Raw genomic sequence first — 26,648 nt, forward strand, 5'->3', positions numbered from 1 at the left:
ATCATTTTAATTAAAGGGATTACTTAATATTTATACAATGTTCCAGAATATGCTCTAGGAAACCCTAATGTATAAAAGGCATGTTATGCCCTCAAGATATCCTTTCTCTTCAATTGACATGAAAACAAAAGAGAACAGTTTTTCTATCACATAAACAATACAGTCCCCGCCTCTGCGGTGGGGTTTTGTCTGTGACAGGTAGCCACCAGGGACTCCAGTTGTATAACCGGGGACTCTGTCTCCTAGTGGCTTTGTAGCATACAAAATTTTAAAACAAAATTTGATTTCTGACGTCTATCATACACTGAAATCACTTTTGCTCTGCACAGTATAGCATAGTCACCCATTTCTGTCCTGGTTCACACTGAATCAGTAGGCAGAACTTTGTAGTTACTCATTCTATTTCTTTCCTAAATCGTTTTTTATTTTTTTAAAGATTTTATTTATTTATTTTTAGACAGAGGGGAAGGGAGGAGAAAGAGAGGGAGAAAAACTTCAATGTGTGGTTGCCTCTTGTGCACCCTGAACCGGGGAGCCTGGCACATCCTCCCAGCCTCAACCCAGGCACATGCCCTAGACTGGGAATCACACCAGAGACCCTTTAGTTTGCATGCTGGTGCTCATCCTCCAAGCCACACCAGCCAGGGCCCTGGGTGGTTTTTTTTAAAAACAAAATGAAAAAAAGTAATAAAACTTCCCCTGCATTCAGTTAACAACTGGAATCTATCACATAATTTTGGATATTGAATCAAGTTAATTTTTTTAGGAATATAAAAAAGGTTTAAATATAGCAATTATCCAGTTCCTATTACAAATCAGATGTTTAATGTATTATTAAGTAAAATCATCATGACAATTAGTAGCATTTATAATCTCTTTTTTTAGAGCTAAAGTGACTAAAATTATCAAGTAAAAAAATTAAGATCTCACAGCTAGTAAGTGTAATAGGTTTAAAAACATAATCAGTTCTATTTGACTCCATTATTTTTGATACTGTAACACAGAGTCATGAGAAACTGGGATGGACTGAGTTTCCTAGTATTCTCCAGAAATGCGTGATTATGACATGGAGTGGCAAAACAGTACCTCTAGCTACTTCTTATGGAGGAAAAAAGAAAGAGAGAGAGAGAGGGAGGGAGAGGGAGGGAGGAGAAAGAGAAAGAGAGAGAGAGAGAGAGAGAGAGAGAGAGAGAGAGAGAGAAAGAAAGAAAGAAAGAAAGAAAGAAAGAAAGAAAGAAAGAAAGAAAGAAAGAAAGAAAAGAAAGAAAGAAAAGAAAGAAAGAAGAAAAGAAACGAAAAAGAAAAGAAAAGAAAGCCTTTGGATAAGAGAGAGTAATCCAAATCAGAAGTTATTACATTGGGTTATTTTTGCAGCTAATATACTATGCATAACACTTTAGGAAGTCATTTGGAATAAAAAAAATCTCTAATTTGAATAATCTCTTGAGGCCCTACTCACCCTTTAGAGATAATAAGCTTTATAAGAATTTTGTAGACAACATTTTACCCATAATTTTAAAATGCATAGGTCATGGTTCTAGAAGTAAGTTGAGAATTTTCAAGATATTCATTGTACCTGGAACAACATAGTCCCTTTCTAGGCCATTTTATTTTATTTAAAGAAGAAAATCATAAGAAAGTTATTTCACTGTATATCAGCAATACAAAAATGAACTTGAAAAAAACCACAATGTCAGTAACTTTAGCACCCTAAAATTGATGTATTTAGGAACTGATCTAACAAAATATGTCAAGATCTATATGAAGAAAACTACAAATTTTTCATTAAAAAAATCAAAGAACTAGAGGAGAGATATTAAATTGTCATATATAGGAATACTCAGTACTATTAAGATCTCAGTTGTTTTCAACTTGACGTATAGATTTAATGCAACCCCAATTAAAATCCCAGAAAGTTATTTTGTGGATTTTAAGACATTGAGTCTAAGGTTTACAGAGAGAGTCAAACAAAGATTGAGAACAGCCAGCACAATGTTGGAGGAGCATGAAGTCAAAGTGATGACTTTACCCAAGTTTTTATAAAGCTACGACTATAAGGATGGTGGGCAGTGGTACTGAAGCAGGAATAGACAAACAGTGAAACACAATATGAAAGCTTAGGGACAGACCCACATAAACATGGTCATCTAACTTTTGACAAAGGAGCAAAGGTAATTTGCTCCAATTCTTTCCTCACTGGGAGAAAGAATAATCTTTTGCTGCTAAACATCTACACACAAAAAATCAAATCTAAACATTGACCTTATACGTTTCACAAAATCTACTGCAGAATGGAGATAGACCTCAAATGTATCTTATAAAACACAAAACTATACAATTCCTTAAGGATAACATAGGGGAAAACCTGGAGACATTAAGTTTGGCAATGATTTTTTAGATACAATACCAAAGCATTGTCTATGAAAGAAAAAATGGACAAGTTGAACTTCATTAAAATTAAAATAATCTATGCAGCAGAAAGAAAGAAAGAGCTCCCACCCTTTGCAACAGCATGGATGGAACTGGAAAGCATTATGCTGAGTGAAATAAGCCAGGTGGTGAAAGACAAATACCATATAATCTCACCTTTAACAGGAACCTAAACAACAAAACAAACAAGCAAGCAAAATATGACCAAAGACACTAAAATACAGAACAGGCTGACAGGGACCAGAAGGGAGAGGGAAGAGAATCACAGGGGAAAAGGGGAAGGACTCACATGAACAAGTATAAAGGACACATGGACAATAACTAAGGTGGGGGGCGGAAATGGGAGGGAGGTGGGGAGCAATGAGGGGGGCAGGGCTGGGAATATAAAACAGAAAACTGTACTTGAGCAATAATAAAATAAATCTAAATTAGAATAAAAAAACAAAAAAAATTAAAATAATCTCTCTGCAAAAGATACTGTCAGGGAAACGAGAAGCTAAGCCACAATTTGAGTGAAAATATTTGTAGAACAAGTATCTGATAGAGTCCTTGTACACAAAATGTAAAAAGAACTCTTAGTTCTCTGCAATACAAAAATAAACAATCTAGATTCAAAAAACAGGCAAAAATCTCAATAGGCTGCTCACCAAAGACTGCATGCAGATTACAAGTAAGCATATGAAAAATGCACAGCATCATACATTATTAAGGCATCACAAATTAAAATAAAGAGATGCCATTAGGCACCCATCAGAATTCCTAAAGTCCAAAACACTGACAACACCACATACTGGCACTGGTGAGGAGCAAGGGGACTCCCACTCACTGTTAACTGAAATGCAAATGGCACAGCTATGTTGGAAGGACACTTTGACAGTTTCTTACACAATTAAACATTCTCTCCACATGACCTAAAGAAGTTGAAAACTTAAGTCCACACATGCACACACACAAAATCTATGTCTACAGATGTTCATAGCAGTTTTATAAATTATTGAGAAAATCTTGGAAGCAACCAGATATCATTCGGTAAGTGAGCAAAGAAATAAACTGTGGCCCTGGCTGGTGTAGCTCAGCAGATTGAGCGCAGGCCTGCGAACCACACGATCGCGGTTCGATTCCCAGTCAGGGCACACGCCTGGGTTGCAGGCCAGTTTCCAGCAGGGGACTCACAAGAGGCAACTATACATTGATGTTTCTCTCCTTCTCTCCTTCCCTTCCCCTCTAAAGATAAATAAATAAAATCTTTAAAAAAAAGAAATAAACTGTGGTAATCCAGAAAATGGTGTATTACTCAATGCTAAATAGAAATGAAGTATCAAGCCATGAAAAGATACAGAGAAACCTTAAGTGCATGTAACTAAGTAAAAAGAAAAACAATGTGAAAAGGCTACATAGTGTATGATTCCAAGGATATGACATTCTGGAAAAGGCACAACTACGGAGATAGTAAAGAAGAAAATGCCTCAGCCCGTCTTTGTCACTTTTTTAAATTGTCCTGTCTGCTCAGGGGATGCAGAACGATAGAAAGAGAGCCAGAGCTGGCACACCATAATAAACATTAGAAGTGATTTAAAACGCACACACGTCTTTCACAGACAATATTATGCAACCCAGCAGAATACATTGTGTTAAGTCAAACATTTAAATTCAAAGCCACAGCTGACTAAATATTATTGTATCTATTTATTTTATTATGTTGAAAGGTAGCTGCTTCCTAAGTGAAAGCAAACTAAACTTAGTTAACAAACTTCTTTAATTTGATGGCATGAACCCTAAAGGGATGTTTGAAAACTTGTCACAATTTACATACCTTGACCATAAAGTAAACGGCCTACTCGTTTTTACATCTTGAATAGAAAAATGGAAAGAGATCTGCAGTGAAGTCACGGTGTCATAAATCTCATGTTAGCCTGGTCTCTCAAGAAGCTGTATAACTCTGTTCAAGTGCCTTAGTCTTTCGCGGTCTGTTTCTACATTCCATTCCATGTACTTTCAACATGCAAAACAGATAAAAACACTCCGGTTTAAGAGGAAAAGGGGCTCCCCCGCTGCTCCATCCTACCTCCTGTCCTAGCACAGGAGGACCATGCAGGACACAGTGTGAAAATTGTTTACTAGAACACTGCTCCAGCTCTTTCCAGTTCTGAAATTATTCATTTCTATATAAATATCCAAAACATCTTAACTTCCAATTCACAAAGAACAAGACTTTTACCCAAACAATGCTATTCAGGCTCATAAAATCTGAGGGCTAGAAAAGAATTTGGCAGACTATTTAGGTTGTCTGCCTTGCTTTGAATAGTTGTGGCCTTAAATGATCCTGGAATTATTTTTAAAACAATTTAGAAAAATACAAACAGGTTCTTCTTAAGTAATTCCAACCAAATACTTTCTCTAAGGATTCATTTTTTTTTAAAGGAGAATTCTACCTATACTGCTTCTTGTTCATCTGTTATGGAAAACAAAATAATTACTATTCCATTTAGTAATTTATTCACTCAATTTATTCACTCAACAGAATATCCATTTATTCACTCAAAAGTAAATTATTAAGCTCCTGTGCTGTCCAGAACAATCTGCTAGCTGCCAGAGATACAAAGGTGAACAGAATGCAGTTGCATTCAGAAAAGCCCAGATCGGGAAGGAATATTTCTGGATGCTGGGTGGTGGGAGGTCTCAGGGGAAGAGCACAGGGAGGCCTAACTCAGCCTATTCTGGGAGATGGGGTAGTCAGAAAAGTTTCAGGTCAACCCTTAAACAGTTTTGCGAGGGATGAAGAAGTTAGTCACTCAGGAAAAGGGCACAAATGTTCTCAATAGGAAATTGTGAGATGGGAAAGTATGAGAGAGCATGGGATCTTTGTGGGCATTTTACTGGCTGGCGCACAGGGTTCCTTCCTAAGCTACAAGTCCAGAATAGTCTCAAGGATTTCACCATCTCCTTAAGACAGTGGATTTGAAACTGGGGACTAAAAAAATCAAATTTGAGTTTTATAAAGATCTTCCTCCATCAAGTAGGTGAATAAAGTAGTATCGGATTAGGGAGGTGAGAGGTAGAAACAAAGTTAGATGGCTTCTTCTGAAATCTAGGTAAGAAATACTGTTGGCTGAACACCAGTTGCTCAGTGTCTCGAGTCAGTTTGGTTACTTTGCTGGGACAGATTCTTCATTTTCCTATGGCCGGGCTTATGTATCATCAGCACCTCAGGTATGCGCAGTAGCTAAGAAACAATTCTTTCTCAAGTGTTGAGTAGTCACTCTACCGTATTTTCTATAGCTATTATTTCATTGTTAGTAGTCAGCTGATTATGTAATTCTGTGTGGTGTTAGAATCATAAAACTGCAATTTGCAGGAGACCTCCTAACTCATCTGGTCCGTGTTCATACCAGATTTCTCCAAAATCTAGGCTTCTTTAGGGGAAACGACAGACAAGGCCATGGGGATATGATGTAGACAGAGCTCCCAGCCCTGCACCCAGTACCACAAGGACCAGGCCTGCTAAACACTGGATCCGCCACGGTCACCCACTGGAACCATTTTTCTCGTTTTTGCGTGTTCTAATCAAGATTTTGTTTGTAAAACAGACATTGTTGCTGAAATTATTACTCCCTCTCCACTTCCCCAATGAAGAATTGAGGCCCAATGCAGTTCAATGTCTTCACTGTACTCACACTTGAACAGTGGGTAGCAGGGCTCCAGTTACAAAACTGTTGACACATATCCGGGATGAGCGGGAACCTCTTCTAGAACCTGAAACTGGCCCTGGGCCCCATGTAATGTTCTTATCCTGCCGAGCAAGAGTCCTCATTCCAGAGCCTACTGACAGTGTACTTCATACCTCCTATTTGATAAGAAGTCACTTTCTAGGATTAATTTTCTTCCTATATAAATGTGTGTGTTTCTGTGTATAATGATATTGATAAATAGATCTGGATGCATGTATTTTGTGGTGCCTAAAAAGGGTAATTTTAAGGTTCCCTGGTACAGGCAACACCAGCGGATAAGAACGTCAACTTCTGAACTCAGACTAAGGCACGATGCAAAAAGGTTTTTTTGCCTTGGGAAGTTAGTTTTGAGAATCGTGTACAGACATTTAATGAATTATCAGTAATTTTAATAAGCAATAGTAAAAAAGTGGCCCTCAAAATTTTGTGGCTAAAATATCACTTGGGAAAGTTGTTAAAAATGTAGACTTCCACATATTTCCTCCAGATGTTTTCATTAAGTGATTCCAGGTCAGGGGTCATTAATCTCCATTTTCAATACAGACTCCCTATGACTCTAAATGAGAATGCTGTAGCTAATAACTGGACTTAAAAGAAGGGGTTAGGCCTTGGCTGGGGAGCTAAGTTGGTTAGAGAATCCTCCCCATATGCCAAGGTTGCAGGTTTGATCCCTGTTCAGGGCTCAAGCAAAATCGACCAATGAATGTATAAATGTATGGAGCAACAAACTTCTCTCTCCCCCCTGCCTCTCTCTTTCTCTGTCTGTCTCAAAAATCAATAAATACAAAATATATTTAAAAGAAGAGTTTAGTTTAATGGTTCTGCTGAACCCCAAACATGTTTCATTTAAGTACAAATATATGAGTCAGGAACATAGACTCAAACCTCAGGCCAACTAAATCTTATGGGATCAAGCTGTCTCAGGGTTCATTCCCAGCATAGTTTACATTTTCCTTAGCCTAAGTGTCTTTCACCAGGCACAAAGTTCACGTGTTTGGCACAATGAAAAATTATTTCTGTTTTCAAACACTTATTCCAGCCACCATTATCTAAATAACTGCTAGATGGTGAGACAAGTTAAACTGTCCTATCATTTCCTGTTTGTAAAGTTCCAAAAGAGTCTCTAAGTAAGAACAAAATTAAGAACAAACACTAATAATCAAGTTCTATTGCTATGCTTGTTTTGAAAGAAAAAGCAAAATAAAGCATTTTTAACCTGTATACAAAGTCATCGCATCTTAATTTAAAACTACTTGATATAAGAAAAATATGTTCTACTTACTTTTTTTTCTCCCTGTGATGATGAATAAAACTCAGCTTAAGGCAGTAAATGGCCTGGAGAATCTTTAAGGGCCTGCAAAGCTTTTTGTTTGCGGGTTATTTCCAGTTCCATTTCATTAGAAAGACTTATTTCCAGAACACAGAGGCTGACTACTTCCAGCCCAGGCCAAGATGGAAACTGGAGAAAAAGCATTCACTTGATGGTCAGACCGTATCTTGATAGACTCGGGCTAAACGAGAGGGGGCCCTGTCTAATAACTATCTGTTAATAGTTACTTTCTAAATCAAAATGCGGTAAAAAAAAAAGAGCACAATATATATGGGGAATTTTTTTATCCTTTTCTCTTTGCTGCTCTATTTATTTATTCATTTCCTTTCTCCCATCCATTCTTCCCTCCCCCTCCCCCCTTCCTTCTTTCCTTCCCTTTTTTTTCTTCGTTTCCAGGAAGCGTTTTAAAAATGTCCACAGGTCAAATTAGGCCCAGTTGGAGTTAGTAATAACGACTAATACTGAGTGCTTATTATTTATCAGGCACTGCCTTGAGTACTGTTTATTTGTTAATTCATTTACTCCTCTTGACAACTCCGTAAAGTGGGTTATTATTATGTCACGTTGCACGTGAGGAAACAGTGGCACAGAAAAACGAAGTTACTATAGTATAATCACACAATAAGAACAAAGTCAACATAATTCCTTATTTCTGTGTTAAACAATGCTGGCAGCAAGCATAGTTTTCAAGCCCATTTTTAACAATTCTGCGTAAGTAGTCCACGAAAACCTTGTTCCTGAACTGTGATCCATGTAAACAAGCTAAGGTATAGTTACATATAGACTAATTGCTTGCCCTTCGATACTTGATCCAAGACTTTTGCCTTATTCCTGGGACATATCCAAGGCCAAGGTATTCATAAATTCAGCCCAACTGCCTGCAGTGCAAAATCCCTTAAACTCATGACTGGCTTCCCCTCATCTTTGTCTTTCAAGACACTGCTCAGACCTGGTGAAGGTGACTGGTTTTCCACTCACAGAAGTACTTCATAAACTTAGTTTTGCTTGGTCAGTAGGTTATTTCAAGAATATATTTGGCAGCTGACTGCTGTCTAATACTTATAAGGAATTAGAAGATTGTATTTTGTTGTAAATAGGATAAGTAACTCCCCTCTAATTCTCTTCAAAAAAATATCACTAGAGCAGAACAGGGAAATTGATGTCAAACTTCCATAACTAGTTTAAAAATGTTGGCATTTTCTTAAGATAAAAAAAATCAAAAACTAAAGTATTTATGCTTGGGTGTTTCTCAAATCAAAAATCTATACAAAAGTTCACTAGAAATAAAAATGAGTCTCTGAGTGGCTCCCCCAATCTGGTAGAATTGAACCAGATTAAATTAATGATTTAAAAGACACATGTGTATATATTAAAAATTCCATGTAAGAAAATACTTTTACTCTTAAAATTTACTCAATCAGGAGACCAAAAAGAATGGAGAATGCAGACCCTGAAAATATTAAATAAAAAAAAAGAAAAACCTAGTTATATCACAATGATGTAGCCAGGAAGGAGTTCATTATAAAGGACTCATCACGCAGTGAACATTTTGGGTGCAAGCACACAATGCAGAGGGGGTCTCATTTTTCAGAAGTAGCTGTAAATATATTCATCCGAGTAAAACAATCATCCGAGTAGAACAATCATCTGAGTCCAGTCACGCGTGCATGCTCTCTGCTCTCACGGCTGTCACTGCCGCTGATCTGGAGTTGGGAGGTAACGGCTTCATGATTCAAGGAAACTGCCGAAGTGTGTACTCAGGCTTCAGTTGGAGAGATGGGTTCATTTATCATCATAATAAGCTATTACCATCAAGAGGTCACAACTCATTGAAGAGACAATCAGTCTAATTGGCTCAATTCCGTTAGCTTTTGACGTGCCTCAGGGAGATAAGCACTCTTTTGCAGGTAATTTTCAATCACCCAGCAAAGTACCTGTTTAATAATTTATCACATTTCCAATTGGACTCTTATCACATAGCTCCTTTCTCCATGTGGCAAATGTCAGATTGTAGACCCAGGTATCAGAGGGAGAACTTCAGAAGAAAATAAGGTGAGAGAGTATTTGCTTCAACTCAAGTACCACTGTAAGAAGTGATGAGAAGACCTCAGGAATAAAAATCTAAGCTTTATGCTTCCCCCAAAGGCCCTGGTGATAATAAGAATTTCCTGAAACTATCAGAAAAAAAGTCCTATTTGAATCCTTGTGATAAATTAAACACGCCAACCAATTTTTAGCTTATAAGATTGGGATACTTACGACTTATTAAGGAATCCTATCAAAGCAATAATTTTTACAACACAGTCTAGAATAGAAAAGTAATAGTTTATGATAGATTAATATAAAAATAAAAGCTGTTCTAGTTAAAATAGCTTATTTTACAACTTTGACAACATTCTGTTCTTGAGCGGAGCAGTAGGCAGTCTCTGAGGCAAACCCACCTCAATTCAAATGGCAGCTGTTACTCCAGAAAGCTAACTAACCTGATATCTACAAAAACACAGTATTTTTCTCCACTACTTTTTACACAACAGATGGTCACATACCCACTACTATGCTTCTAGGTTTAGTTACTTAACCATATACCTTGGGTCATTTCATGTCAGTATAGAATGTTCCTTATTTATTTATAATTTTATAGTGTTAGACTACATGTATGTACCCCAAACTCTTTCAGTCTTTCAGTGATAGACAGCTATCACAAACATTTGTGAATGGATAACTGCATCTTATGCATTTATATATACCTGTAGAATAAGTTCCCAGAAGAGAAATGCATAAGCATAAGCACATTTGTAACTTTAGTGAAGATTTTTAAACTGGTTTGCTTGCATTGCATCAAGGTACGGCCCCACTGCTGATATATAAGGATCTTCATCTTTTTAAAGTCTCAGTAATAGCAGGCTATTTTTTTGCTGACTTTCCTAAAATACATTACAAATGATTTCTCAGTGTTATTGTCAGATTAAAAGTCAGTTTGAGTATCATTTCATATATTGAAGAGCCACGTGTATTTTCTTTTCTATGAATGGTTCATTCATAGCTGTCGCCCATTTTTTCTGTTGTACTGTTGGCCTTTATCTCATCAGTTTCAACAACCTCTTTAGGTACTGGAGAGATTAGCCTGTTGTTTGCTATAAATTATAACAACAAAGAAATGTATGGGTTTTTAAACATAATTAATATTTTGTTATGTATGTTAGTTTTCTAGGGCTGCCCAAACAAGGTACCACAAACCAAGTGTCTTCAGCAACAAAAAGTCACTGCCTCACAGTTCTAGAGGCGACAGGTCTGAAACCAAAGTGTTGGCCGTGTGGGTTCCTGCAGAGGGCTGAGAGAGAAGGGTTTGCTTTGTCCCTGCTTGACTTGTAGATGGCTGTCTTCGTATTCACATGGCAATCGCCCTAACTGTATCTGTCTCCAAATTTTGACTGTTTTATAAGGACACTGGTCACACTAGGTTAGGTTCCACCTTCATGCCTTTGTGTTTAACTTGCTACATTATAGCCACAGAGTATAGATTGTGTTCATTATAGTTATAATATTGGCTTCTCTAGTTGGTTACTGGAGGGCAGAAATCTCAAACTCCTTTAAACACTAGATTTGCGGTGAAGCAGGAAAAGTGAGATACTTATCACAGCATTTGCATGGAAAGACATGCAGCCAGGCTTATTGGTTTTATTTTGGGAGCTTCAAGATTAAGTGCAAAACACTCTGCGGGTCCCTCACAAAGCTAACTCGCTGATTTAATTTTCCCCGTTGCTGCAGTGCTTCTATTTAAGTCACATAATCTGCATACATGCTAAAATGAACTCTGTGATTGTCCAGATGCTCTGTCAGATAGCAGTAAAGAGGCAGGAGACAAAGTGTTCTTTGGCAAACGTGCTTACCGATACACTTGTAAGACCACCTACAACACAAATGACTGCAGCCCACAACTACGGAAATTCACAAAGCTAATGACATTTATCGAACAGCTTCTGTGTGTGAAGGTCATTTTTGAGAATTCCGAACATGCTGAGGGAATGTTCGGAATTCTCGTTTTGCAGATAATGAAAGTAAGACAACTAAATTATGGACTATGTCCAAGATCACAGAACTAATAAGGTAGCTGTCCAGCATTCGAATCAGATCTATAAAAGGCATAAGGATCAGACACAGAAAAATAACTGACCAGGGCCTCCCCTTGCACAAATAATTGTTTTCAATCAAATCTAATAAGGAAAGAAAGAAAGAAAATAATGTGTTACTTTGCTAGTCAATGATCAAGGTGTCAAAGGACTGGTCTGTTCTGAGGGCTACGAAGGAAGGTCTGTTCTAGGCTTCCCTCCCTGGCTTATCGATACATGGCTGTCTTGTCCCTGTGTCTTCGGGCCATATTCCGTTTATCCCTGTATCCCATTCTTCCCTATCACCTTGTTCTTTTCCCACCATTAACAATTAACACAATAGACAAATGAACAAATAAACAAAAAGTAGCAGTAAAAGTGCTCTGACCACGACAAGTTCAGAAAAGGCATAATACTGCCCTACTGAACTGTAACAGTTGGTGATTCTGCTCTGTCAAGGGCCAGAAGACAGATGCTCGGGGTTCCTCCCCTAAGGACTCGGGCTAGTGCATGAGAAGCAGAAGTACATTGGTTCCCTATGGTTCTCTGCACACAGAACACAGCTGTAAAGTGTTACCGAAAGAATACAGCAAAAAAAAAAAAAGAGTAAAGTTTTACATTAGGATTTGTTTGAACTTTTTTATAGTGGTGCTGGTTTTGTTCTCTTTAGTTTTGAGGTAAAAATACTGGTTGCAGAAGGAAGCCTTCTTTATGCTCTTGTTAAAGCATAGTCTTCCTTTTTTACAATTTCAAAGAAAACTTGATCCAAAAGTACCTGAATTCTAATTTAAGGATGTATGTTTTTTGTTCTTCACTCAATAACTATTGTGCTAAGTCATACTCCTAAAGAGATGACTATTCCGGACCCTGTGTTGGGTAGCAATCAGCCAAGAAGCATTATTATTTAGTTTTTTGATGCTCTTAATTTCTTTTGGTAGGAAAGAAATTCTATCTGGTATCGTAATCCTTTTACCAGAAGAATTTCTACATTTCTTCTACTGTAGATGTGTTGATGACAAAGTACCTCAGCTTTTATTTCTAAACAAACAAAAACCCTCTTTTAGGATTTTTCTCCTTCCTTCCTTCCCCCTCCCTCCCTGCTTCCTTCCTTTTTAATAATTGATTTGGATATACCTTGGTGTGATTTTCTTGTCTGTTTTGATTGATTTTTTTCCTGGTCCCAGTTCTTATGCTCCTGCTCCTTTATAAGGCCTGGTAACCTTTGATTTGAGTCCCAACATGATGAATGTACATATTTGGGTGCTAGATTTTGTTGTAATGAATTACATGGTAATGGTACTTGCTCTGGCATGAGTTCATTTACTGGGAATCAGTTGGCTTCTTCTAAGGCTTGCTTTTAAGATTTGTCAGAGTAAATCTCGAGCAGCCTGTGGTCTGGGGCTAGTTCAGCCCCTCGACCAAGACACTGCTCTCCGAGTGCTTTACCTGATGTCCTCTCCGTTACAAAGATGGTGGGAAAATACAACACAACCAGCTCTGTGTTCGCTCTGGGAACTGTTTCTCTTACCACTTTTTGACAGTTCTATCACCAGACCTGGGTCGTTTTTCCCCATCCAGCTTAACAGTCATTTATGCTGGGTGTTTCCCTTTACAACCCTGTAGACACCTAGATCTCTTTCTCTCTCTCTCCCCAGCTCCCTCTTCTCTGATATTATTTCTCACAAATCCTAGCTTCCTTGGCTTCCCTGAGCTCCAGTCTCTGTCCTTCAGACTATGCTGGTTGGCTTTTCCGGCAACACATTTCACCCTGGAAACTGCACTCAGCCAATAATCTGGGGCAGTTGTAGCTTCACCTCATTCGTTTGTTTTTTCTCAGGGATCACAGTCCTACTTTATCTCTTGTCCAGTTTTTAGTAACTGTTATTTCATTTTTTTCTCAAGTTTTGTTGTTGTTTAAGGCAGGTAAGTAAATCTAGATTTCATTCTTTAATCATATTCAGAAGCAATGATTCTAATGTATTGTCTTTACAAAGCTCTATTAGCATGATTTTTGAAACTGTGATCTTTGTTTGATCTTTGTTTATTTTTATGTGTAATGTAAGGTAGGGAGCAGAAAGTGTTACTTTTTCCTTCTCGGATAACCATGGCACCAGAACCATTTGCTAAACAGCCTATCCTGTTATCGTTGATCTACAATATCTATCTTGTCACAAAGCAAGTATTCATATATATGCTTGGGATATTATTGGGCAATTTTTCAGTTTCACTAATCTTTTACACCGACCAATCTATTTTTCACACCAACCACGATCTGCCTTAATCACTACATATTTAAAAAATAAGTCCTAAGTTTTTATATTAGGATTTTATTAAAATCGCATCTCCAGCTTCTTTTAGGAATTCATTTGATTATTCTTGGCCTTTTGCTTTTCCATGTTGACTTACTCCTTGATACTTTCAGTACTATTGCTATTTTAAAGGATTTCTTTTTAAAGTGTTTTTTTAACTGATTTTTGCTGATGTAAAGAAATAAAATTGAATTTTATATATTAATTTTGTGTATAGTTCTCTGATTCACTTATTAATAATTTCTTGTAAGTTCACAAAGCAGATAATCATATTATCTACAAATTACAGTTTTATTTCTTTCTTTTCAATCACTCCATGTTTTACCTCTTATCTTTCTGCACTGACCAGATCTTCTAGTTCAATGTTGGAAAAAAGTGGTCATGGTGAAAATTGTTTCATGTTTGTGATCTTAAAGAATTCTTTGAATATTATGTATTAAGTAAGATATTTAAAAAGTTTTTTTGCTTTTGTGTAGGTACTCTTCAGTAGTTAAATAAGTGCATCCCAATTCTAGTTTGCAAATTTTTAAAATATCATGAATCATTACTTATTTTCATCTATAACTTTTTACTTATCTATTAAAATAATTATTTTTTTCTCTTTCTTTGGCCATTCAATATGGATGGATGCTTAACCTGATTTTCTGATGTTAAACCAACCTTGAACTCCTATGATAAAGTAACTTGGCCAACTAAGTTTTACCACTTTTATACACTCTGGATTCAGATTATTCATGCTTTGTTTAGGATGTTAGCATCTTTTCTCATGAGGAGTATGGATAGCTGAATTTTGTCAGTGATGTGTTTTGAGCAGAGTCTGTATAACCATTATCTCCATTGACCTGATAAGTAAACTTTTACCAATGTAGTTTTAGATTATGTAAGTTTTGTTCGTTCCATGTCACAAAGTCAACTCGTATTGAAAGTACTGTTAAGGAAACTCCCTAATTTTTCTTACCAAATTGTTAAAATGAATATTCCCCTATTTCGTAATTATTCAGTTGGCCAATTATAAAAGCTGATCTTTGTACCTGTTGTAATTCATTAGAAGGCACTGTAAACACAATAATGCATATGGATATCAATATGATTTTTCATAGTAATTTGAGATAGAATTAGTGCTTTATAAATTTCATTAGGAGAAGTATAAAGATAATATTATTACAAGGATAGGTGAGATTGGGAGATTTTTATAAATGACCTTGAGTCCTCGTAAGTGGGCTAACTTTGTATACTAGACATTACCATAACTATGATCGATAAATGAGTTCTTTCTTTTGTTTTTAATAAATATATTTTCTCCTTGATGCCTAACAATGGTTTTGGTTTATTCTAGGCAATAGATCCTTTTCCTGGTACTACTGCCTCATACCATTCCTGATGAGATCTGAGTCGCGGAGTAAACATTCACTCAGAGCTTATTCGATTCACTTTATGGTCATGCCATTCTAGGCATACACAATACCCTCTGAATTAACCCAAGGCTTGAATTGGAGGAAGTTACGGATAGGGAAGAAGGTTCAACTTTAACTTCTGAATAATTTTTGAGGAATGTGGAACAAAGAAGTCACAGGTACAATTTCTGCTGCTAAAAGGAGAGTGGATCATGCTTGTTAGTGAGTTTTTAATTTTTTTCAAACAGAGATTGAAATCATCTTCCAACCTCCACATAAACCCCAATTCGTGAGTTTTTCATTTTTTTCAAACAGAGATTGAAATCATCTTCCAACCTCCACATAAACCCCAATTCAAGAGTCATTTCAGAGGAAGCTTATTAAAACCATTTTTTTGTTGTTGTTAAGTAAGTAGCATTAATCACAGAGGATTTTTTAAGCTCCTTTCATGTGAAGAGATCTACCTTGTCTTATAAATCTCCAACATCACTCTCCTTCAAATCCATAGCTTTAATTTGGGATCTAAGAGGTAGAACTGAAAATCAAGCAAGCACAACAAAAAAGTACCAATGATTCCTTTCAGCAGCCAGACGCTGTTTTGTCAGCAGACTCATAATGTGCATTCTAAGCTAGGCAATACGTACACTTGGCAACTACATGAAACAGCCTAAAAGCTTCTTTAAACTAGAAACAGAAAAAGACAACATAATGTTGTAGNCCTCCACATAAACCCCAATTCAAGAGTCATTTCTGAGGAATCTTATTAAAACCATTTTTTTGTTGTTGTTAAGTAAGTAGCATTAATCACAGAGGATTTTTTAAGCTCCTTTCATGTGAGGAGATCTACCTTGTCTTGTAAATCTCCAACATCACTCTCCTTCAAATCCATAGCTTTAATTTGGGATCTGAGAGGTAGAACTGAAAATCAAGCAAGCACAACAAAAAAGTACCAATGATTCCTTTCAGCAGCCAGACGCTGTTTTGTCAGCAGACTCATAATGTGCATTCTAAGCTAGGCAATACGTACACTTGGCAACTACATGAAACAGCCTAAAAGCTTCTTTAAACTAGAAACAGAAAAAGACAACATAATGTTGTAGGAAATAAGCATTGTTCTGTAAGGGACAAATCACATAAGGTTAATTTAATAACGCTCAGAGACTCAGAGACAGCACTTCAGACCTTAGTGGGATTGCGGGAACAGGAGACAGGCAAACCAGATTCTCTGGGAACTTCACAGAGGCGATGAGAATTGCTTTTGGAAGCTGTACTATTTCAGACCACTAGGGTAACCTTAAGTAAATGATTATTTCAGTGTTCCAATAGCACTTGGTTTACCAAAGCAGTAAATTATTCCCAACTCCGAAATTCACAAACTGTTTCTAAATAGCTGAACCTTGCAGCGAAGCTGCAGGACTCTGTCCTCTAGCTCCTTCCATTCCTGCCTGGTCTCGTGCTTAACCAAGTGCCCTGAAACCCAGCATTAACATTTCCATGCAGTTTGAAAGGGAAGCGGTGCCTAGCACAGCCCTGCAGGTACCTGACTTCACTACCCAGAATGAAAATTAGCACTTGCTTGTGCCAACAGTGCTGGATATTCACTCCCATATGAAAGAAAAAAAAACATTTTTCAAGATCTCTATTAAGGACTTAACTCAGTTAAGATCATATAAAGTTTTTAAATGGGCAATATACAACTGTGCTAAGTTTTTCTAGGCCTCATGTACTATCCACATACACACGTAATTCACTTACGTATTCCTCGTAACTCCAAAAAAAAAAAAACTGCGGTCAATAAAAATGTTCCTTTAGTCAAAAAAACATTCCTTTGGTTACAAAATATTCCTCTGGTAAGCTGCCTACTGTTCTTGAGTGTTATTACAATCAGACAGACCTCTATGCTAGCAAAGCGCATCTCTCGTCACAGGGGTTCTGTTCATTGGGGTCAGGTTTTGAACACAAGGGAGGATGGCGAGTGGCATCTTCATCACAGTGGAGTATGTGTGGCACAGCACTTCCCCTTTCTGGCACACATAGCCTTGTAACCCAGGGGCTGACTGGAAACATGTTTGAAAATTGGTTATATAAATATTTAGGAGATGCTAATAGCATCTCCTAAATATTTTTTCAACTTAGAAATTAACAGTAAAAAAGCAGAGGAGGCATTCTGTGCCCACAGCCTCCTCGTCATTAATGTAAATGAAATTCAGTATCTAAGCAGATGCACTAGTTTCCTGATACCCTGTTTCTGTCAGATTCTGGCAATGGCTCTGATTCAAACAGCAATTACTGATACAGAATTTAGCCCCGACTCTTTAGAAAAGTGGTTTTTATTGAATTTACAAACAAGGCCCTACAATTTTCCATTTCCTTAGCAAGATATGAAATCAACCAAGCTAAGCATGTCATCATGACTATAATTTACGTGATGTGACATGACAGTTAAGATGTACTGTGGTAATTTTTGAGAGTGTGCAGTATTATTGGTATTATCAAAAATTTATATGGTCCAGTTATTAAGGCAAATTGTTTCATTCATAGTGAGGTATCTGACAGTAAACCACTGAGGGCTTCCGCATTACATCAAGAGATGTCTTCCATATTCAAACAATTTGCACACCCTGTTACCATTATTTTGTTCGCTGAATGGAAACTGAAGCACAGGCAAGCACAGCTTTTTGATGTGAAAATAATCTGTGAGGGAATATGAAGTGCTTCATTGTGGGTGGTTATAAGGAACAGTTCAGACAGGATAAGGAAAGTTATCTTTGGGAACCAACAACTACGAACAGGATGTCCAAATTCTTTGCTCTAATGTTATTTAATATCCCATTTGGTTGTTTGCCTTCTGTCAGTTTGACTTTCTGCCAACAGAAAAGAAAAGCATGTGACCAAAGAAGAAGTGTTCAGGAATAACAGTAAAGAATATTCTATTATAAGCTATCTTAAAATAAATTTCACTATAGTAAGAAAAATAAGACCTCTGAAACTCATCTTATTTTGATCCAAGGTTGCTTATTAAACTCCTCAAAGCAGGAAAAAAAGCCTCAACAGTTTATTTTTGGGGAAATTTAGGCTGTAGACATTCAAGTTTTAGGTGCTGTTCAATTCTTACTGGGAATATAGGAGTTTCCTAAATAGAATAGAATGGAATGACTTATTGTAATAGATCTTGCAAATAAATATTTGATTAGTTTTTTATTGCAGCTGTAGAATTTTGTGCAACATATACTGTCTCTTTTAAAATACCCATTCATTGAAAAACGTGTTTTATTCATTTATACATTTTGCATAATAGCATTGTGAAGACTGTTAAAGATAAGAAGACTGGCCATGAGTTAAAATCTCTTCAATCTGTTAAAACCACCACTTCCCGGTCACAAATTAACATATGAACTACTATTACTTTCTTCTACCTATAGACCCACATGGCATGACAAAAGAACCACTAACTCTAAATGTATTTTTACTTATTTAACCAGTAAAAATTCCTTCAAAAGCAACTCTGTATCTTTATAGGTAAAAAATACACTTTAGCATCAATTTGCTCAGGGATTTTTCTGTGTAATTGGGATAATTTAACTATCAGCTGACAAGGTATTAACTTTCACAGAACAAGCAAGTATTCACATTTAGAATCACTATATCAAATTTTGTTTCCAACAAATTAATATGCAAAATGAAATAATACAGGCCAAGGCGCTGTCTTGCTAGACTTCACTCACAACTGGAAAAAAAGTGCCTGCACTTCTGAGGCTACTCCGCGCATTTATCTGTGCGTGTTTTCACTGGTGTGTGTGGGCTTTAAAACAAACATGTGCTTCCAATCTGGCGAGTCTTTTGGGGTAGTTCTCTTTCTGAGGTCCAGGAAATATGTTGTTTACATAAGCTTCCTGCACGCATTAAATTAGTTATGCAATAAATTTCATTTCTAATTAACATTCACATAAGATAGAAAAGTCGCTCCCTTGAATCTCAGTACTGAAATAGAAACAGATGAATAAGAATTCACTAAGTATCCCACCATGGGCAACGCTAGAACAACAGCTATTTCAAGTAAAACCAAAACAGATTCTTCAAATATCTATAATTGGTTTTGCAAAAAAATAAATAAATAACGCCCTCATTAATTGGTTTTTGCATTTGTTGATACGAAAGTTTACACAGAACAGCAACTATGCAGAGTGGTGAACGAGGGATGCCGTAGCTCACGGGACGAGGGAGGAATGTCCAATTAAATCTAATTTAGTTGGTTCTGCCAATCTAAAACTGAATGTGTTTGATATTCTTATCTTTCTTTAAACAAATAATAAATAAACCCATTCTTTTATCGATCTGTCCAAGCAAAGAAGCAAGCACCAAGGACTTATACCTTGTTTCCCAGGTAGGGAGCTGGCGCGCTCCAGAAGTAGTCCTGCGGCAGGGCTCTGCGGACCTCTGCACTGCGAATGCTGATCTGCTCCGGGCGCTCGGAGTCGTCCTGCTGGGGCGCCACTCGGAGGTGGCCGGAGATGTCCGTCAGATGCCAGCCACTCATGTCTTGTATCTTAAAACACACACACAGGCATCACTACTTAGGAAAAACAAAATCCATCCACTTATTTTCACATTCCTGAAGTATTCATTCATTTAGAAATTTAAAAAAAACTATACAAAAATGTGAGATGGGTGAATATCACTAAACATATCATATGTGTTCAATATAGGTTCTTATTTTTTCCCCTTGATGTTTATAGGCATTTATATGATACTTACTATATAGTCATCTGTTTTTATTGAGTCAATGCTTTTTTTAAGAGTGGAGGAAAAAAGGGTTGTCAAGGAATATGCATTAAGGACACACGGACAAAGCCAAAGAGGGGAAGCATTGAGGGTGGGAGGTAGGGATGGGTGGGGAGGGGGAAAGAGGTGAAGGAAAATGGAGACAACTGTACTTGAACAACAATTTAAAAATACCAAAAAAATCATGATTCCAAATACCTCTTTCCTAATAATAGAAATCCATTCAAAATTATACAGTGGTTAAAATGTTATGTTAATTATCAGATAGTCTGATTTTGAATTTCTTATTTTTCACTCTACTTGTAATTCCCTATTGTTTATAAAGTAAATTATTTCAAAAGGTGGTACCTATGAATTTGTGAAGCAGAGGAAGAACAGAAATGAAATAGGCCAGTGCCTGAAAGATGGCCTTTCATTCAGTATTTCCTCCCTTCCAATTTATTTAAATTTCAACTTTGAGACTTAAAAACATTTTAATGCGCCAGACTGTTGCTATGGCTACAGCTCACAATACTGTACCTACTCCTTCCCAGGGTGTCGGAAGTGCTATGGGAACCCACGTTCTTGGATCCTTGGCTCAGAAAAGGAAGAAGGTGTACAGAAGGATTAGGAATACATGATCATTCTCTTTTCTACCTTTATACTCCCGCAAGGGGTGGGCAGAAAGCTGTAATTCTAATGTAAAGTGTCAGGTCTGGAGAAAACACTGGGCACTGAGGTATACAGCTCCAGGGGTCCACTAGACCTGTGGGAGCTGCTCGGTACTGGGGGAGATAAGGAACGGACTGGTAATGGTGATGAGATGTGGATGACATATTTTTTAAAATGTCTTTATGTAGAAGTCATTTGATTCTGTATCTCCCAACGCTGTGGAATTGCTGGGACCGCCCCTATCAAAAGAGAAAGAGAGGTCCTGTAAAGATGGCCTTGGGAGCTAGACAATAAGATACACATTACTTTCTTTTCCCCCTTTCTAACGTCACCCTCCAGACATTCTCAGACAGCCCAGTGAGACTGAGAGGAAGTTCTTCCCAGAAGACTAACTGCAGTGCAAATATCGGTGGACCCGGTTCTGAAGATCAAGGCCGAGAGCCCCCTCTGTTCCTCTGTTAACCCTAAAACTTTGACATAGTAATGAGGCTATCTAGAAGGGGGGTGCTATAAACAAAAGGAGCAAGTTACACTAGCTGCCCATTTGCTGTTGGTTCCATGTATTCTGCTCCAAAAGTAATACATTTGATGGAGTGTGTATAGGTTCAATTTTAGACATGAGAGAACAATCAGAAACTACTTACAATATTTCAAACTTGACTTAAAAGCAATACAGACAGAGAAGAAATGCAATAGTTGGATTAGAGATTAGTCAGCTGATTAAAGTTGAAAGGAAGGAAGATAGTTTGTTGAAACAGTGATCTTTGTAAAACACTACTCTCGTCACTCTCCTGCTAAAGCCCTTCAGTGACTTTCGGTGTAAGAACCCAACTTCCTAGCATACTAAACCCTGCATGGTATAGTTTCTTGTTCCCCTTCTCGGCTTCTCTTTCTCTAGCCTGTTTCCTGCTATTCTGGGCCCTTCAGAATTGTAATTTGTAATTCCCTTAAGGTCCCATTTTCCTCTCATACCTCTCAAACCTCACTGTCTGTGCACAGTGGAAAAGGCAGTGAGAGTGTGGTGAGCATTGAAGGAAGGAAGGTAAACATTTTTATGTTTGTGTTAGAGGGAGAAAATTCTAGTAACTACCAAGTAGGCAATAATTTGAAAAACTTTAAATTGACTAAGAATAATGATATTGTCCAAATGTAGTGACCCACTTTTTAACAATGAAAGGACCCACCCAACATCAAATAGTAACTAAAGGCTGGTGGTATTATGTAGAGAAACAATACAGCAATTTTTCTTAACTTGTATATCAAAATATTGGTGAGTGGATAATATTATTCTTCACATCACAATCTGATGCTTTCTCTATTGAATCACCTTCCCTTGGGGCTAGAAGAACATTAACTTCATTACTGCTTCACATATTAATCACGGGTACTGAAAAGGCTATTGTTTACTTATTCTAAAAAGTCTACACACTGTTACAAATAAAATCGTAAAGGTATTGATCAAAATACACAAAGAGCATCTGAAAGAAAATCACATCACTCTTGCATGATTATTTTAAGTAGAAGCTTACTATAAGAAAAAAAATGAATGTCTTACAAGAGAATACAATGACAATAGCAAGAAGGCCCATGGAACAGAGTACAGAATTTAAAAGGCTGCTGCTTACATTGCCATAGGTCCAGTAGGAGCTTTGACATCTGTTGGAAACCCCAGAACAGAAACACTCGTCACACCCTTTGTGATTATCTGCTTGCAGGTTGAAGAAGCCAGATTTGCAGCGGCTGCAGTCTCCTCCTTCAACATTCTCCTAGAAGTAGAAAAGTGTGTTAGCCACAGAGGAGCCCTTCAAGATTAAGAACTGTCTTTGTTTCTGTGTAAGGAAAATATAAACCGCATAGTCTTTATTTTACCACTCAAAAATACTTAAAGTCTAATGATATGTTTTAAAAATCCCGTTTGGAAGTTCCTTAGTAAGCTTTATTCTTTCTAATTGCACTAATGAGAGGAACGCTGGACACTAACCTACAGTAGCGAAAGTGACCATTTGGTATTCCTGCATGTCGAAAGTGTGGGGTTAATGCTATGATAAATACAGCAATACGTTAAACTCACTAAAGTCAGTTCGGTTGACTAGCGGCTATCGAATTGCTTTGTCTTAGAACACATGATGCACAGCAAAACATTAGTTCAAGACATTGAACCAATACATGGATATATAATAGAACATTGATATTATACATATAGTAAAGTACTTTTTACATCCTATATTAAAAATGCATACATTTGAAGAAACATAAGAACCTGACAGGTAGAGCAACTGGGGTAAACAGCCACAGGATTTCCGTAGAGAGACTAAGTTGAAAAGGAGGGAATTTGTCCCCGTTTAATTTTCCCAGCATTTTCTTTAATACAATGGTTAGCCAGTTGATCATACAGCGATACAGGACAAAATAATCCTCAGTTGGTGCCTGCTCTCCAGATTAGTTTCATTAACTCTAGTCCCAGTATACTGACATTATCTGTTTGTAGGTAGACCTGCCATGTGGGCTTGGCCCGGGAAAACTCTTTAACAGAAAACAGAAAGGTAAAAACTTTCCATTTAAAGAATAAACTTGGCTAATAACTCCTAAACGAAGGTTGTCTGCTTTCCATGAAACAGATTTTAAATATTCTCTATGTATGTATTTACTCTCCATTTTTTCCTTTGCCTCGAATTCCCTTATTACCTCAATTCTAAAACTTTCCTTTTCCTTAGAGAACTAACTACTTGCACAACTGTTTTCATAGCCTTTTATACACTGCTCTGTTACAACCATAGAAAAAGTACAGCTATTTCTTCTAAGATTGTTCTCTCCAGCCATATACCATAATCCATTCAAAGGTAGAAACCCTATGTTTACCCTATCTTTGGAGTACCAGCGTTCCTAGCTAAATACTCAACACCAGCTTAACAAAATGTTATTAAGTTTAAGTGAATCTCTTAGCGGTTGTGTTTTTCATGCATAGGAAAATGTTATGCACATAGCAGATGTTTAATAAAAATACTTTATAATAAACCAGGATTGTGTAGGAGATAGGGATGGTAGAATGTGATAACATTAGGAGGAAAAATAAAAAGGGCAGAAATAGCACACAAAAAGATAAATGTGAAAGAATAAACAAATAAAGAGGTTCTCCTTGTATCCAAGAGAATAGTTTATTTGAAATCAACTTTCTGACTCTTAATTTCCATGACCCACGCACAACCTCAGCCACCTCTGTTGTATTGCTGGAGCCTAAACAGAGAGGCGTCTCAGGATCTGTTTCCTGGGTCAAACTGTAGCATGTTGGTATGCACACAAATTCAATTACTGCCATTGAAATTCTTGGTAGCTTTCATTTCTAAGGTAGATTTCAGGTATTTTGAGATGATAGATGTCAGTGAAACTAATCAAACTAATTTCAACCTATGGTGACAAATAAATCCCCAAAGCCCTGAAGTTGAAAGCATCTTCAGAAGAGTACACAGGCAGGAAAGATGAAACATTTATAATTATAATTTAGCTTATCCCACCGAGGAAACAGTACAGTTGTTCTGTACACTGTGTTCTTACGTTTTTGGTCTAATCTACCTTTCATTTACTCTAATTTGAAAGCTTGTAATGTCACCTTTCTGAGATTCAGACTGAGTTTAACAAGAGATTTGGAGACAGCAGTTACATTTTTCTTAGTTCCTTTTTACACTGGAAATATCCGCTTGAAAAATTATAATTAAATAATTGCATATTCAATTTTATCTGATGACCCGAAACAACAAATTAGGTTGGGAATTCTAGAAACTACAAAGAATGGTGGGTCAAGGTCTCTGTATTTAAAAGCGAACATCTAGAGTTTGGTAAAAAGGTAATTTATAATCAACCATAATGCATGGTGGACAATGATAAGTGCACCTCAGAAATAAACTAAATTAGGGAAACACAGAAGCAAAGGGACTCAAATGCCTGCTACGACGGTTTGAAAAGGCCTTATGACAGTAGCAGAATTTGACCAAAACCTTGAAGCATGGTTAAAAAATTCAACCTGTTGCAAAGACAGAGAAAGCCATGTTATCAAAGATACTGGGAACAAGAAACAATCCAAAGAACAGAAGGTTCATTCATTAGATATTCTTTCAAAAGACTTGCATTCAATATTTCCTATACGCTAGGAACTTCACTTGGTCCTTGGGTTCCAGGGCTCCTGACCTCACACAGTGAACATTTAAGGCTATCTTAAGAGATTTGAATAGTTTCCCTTAGGAACTGGTAAGTCTTTAATAGTTATTCAGCAGGAGATAAATCAACAGAACTACACTTGGCATAGTTAAACTGGTAGTAGCAGGCAAATGTCTATGAAACATGAGATGCTGGAACAAGGAAAACTTTCATTAATGTGTTGGCTCAGTAAAGAATTAATTCAGCAGGCTTGAACTGCTGAAATCCTGCACAATCCAAACTGAAAGTCTGTGCCTTGTCCAGTTCATGGGAGGTAACCTATAAGCCCTTGGAATTTCCCAGCTGATAAAACTCTGTACACTGGGGGTGGGGAGGGGTGTCATACCAGGTATTTTATGCAAACATGTAATTTATGGTGAATGCCTAGTTTTTCAACTGAGGCCTTGGCTGCATTGTATCAGTTTGACCTTCGGGGGTTTTGGAAACTGAAGAGGTAAGGTCAATCATGTAAGTGCTCCCTATCTACATGACTGAGCCCCAACGAAACTCTGGACACCACAACCTGGGAGAGATTCCCTGCTTGGTGATAGTTTAAATGCGTAATCACACATTGCTGCTGGAAGAATTAAGTACTCTCTGTACTGCCCCAGCATTTGTACTTAGAATCTCCTGGACTCTTCCTTGTACACACTCTGTCTTTGATGACTTTAATCTGTATCCTTACAGTCAGTAGAGCAAAACCATGTGCATGACAGCTTTTCAGTGTGCTGTGAGTCCTTCTAGTGAATCAATGGAAACCAGTGTGGTCTTGGGGACCCCAGCACATTACAGTAAAGACAATAGGATGTCTGCACTTAAAAACACAAGTTAGCCAACCAGTAGTCTTGCTTTGCTTATTATGACATTCTTTGAGCCAATATACTTTAGATCCTGTTACAAATTCTCAAGCTAATCCTCTTCTACCTCCCCACACCCAATTCACTTGACCCTCCTTCAAAAGTAATTATCAACTCTCATAAGATTTCCATAGACCTCACATACAATTGCAAAGCAAGTCAGAATAAACCCACCACCTTAAATGACCAGATTCCTAATTTTTTAGTCCTGAGTCTGTACCATACTTTTTCTTTAGTGAGTGTGAATGGCAGCTCCTAATCATTGAAAAGCTCCATTGAAAAGTGCTTGGTCCTCATTTTTCTCAGGCTTTACTACAGACAAATATGAAACCAAAACCAAATAGTAAATATGGTGGATGTAGTACCTATTTACATATCTGTTTTTATGACCTAGTAAAAGTACTTTTGAAGCTGGTAGAAAATGAAAATCAAGGAGAAATCTGTTTAGCTCACTAGATCTCTGCTTCTGGACATGTCTCAACATGCATAGAATTAATTAGTTGTATCGGGTTCTACTTTCTATTTCCTTTTCCAACCTCCCTTGAGGGCATAAATATCTAAACAATTTCTTATTTTAGAATTGTGTTTCCAAAGTTTCCTTTGAAAGCAATAGTAGTTTTAAAACAGCGATTACTAGAGAATGTCAAAGTTGGATAATGTGATTTAGATGTTTTAGAGTGGCACAATTCAAACGCAGAAGCATAGTGGTCAGGATTTTTATTGTGCATTCAGAGAAACAAAGGTTTCCCACCTTCTAGTAGTTTGTTAGTATGCATGACCTTGGCAGCTTGGGTCTCAATTCTTTTTCTGTGTTCCCAGGTGGATCACTGGGGTTTCAGAACTTCTCTGTGACACATCAGCAACTGT

General features: G+C 37.2%; 1 protein-coding gene across 3 annotated transcripts in view; it reads right to left on the reverse strand.

Moving 5' to 3' along the window:
- The window catches only part of LAMA2 (laminin subunit alpha 2), a 531,387-nt gene that overhangs the window by 264,972 nt on the left and 239,767 nt on the right, over positions 1-26,648 (reverse strand). For all 3 annotated transcript variants that reach the window (XM_037045779.1, XM_037045780.1, XM_037045778.1), the window contains exons 11-12: positions 22,359-22,499; positions 19,673-19,846 (exon numbers count right to left, since the gene is read on the reverse strand). In XM_037045779.1, the coding sequence (XP_036901674.1) occupies positions 19,673-19,846; positions 22,359-22,499 (315 nt within the window). The remainder of the gene's footprint in view (positions 1-19,672; positions 19,847-22,358; positions 22,500-26,648) is intronic.

Source organism: Sturnira hondurensis, unplaced genomic scaffold (genome assembly GCF_014824575.4).
Source record: "Sturnira hondurensis isolate 20B ecotype Veracruz unplaced genomic scaffold, ASM1482457v3 Scaffold0004474, whole genome shotgun sequence".
Lineage (NCBI taxonomy): Eukaryota > Metazoa > Chordata > Mammalia > Chiroptera > Phyllostomidae > Sturnira > Sturnira hondurensis.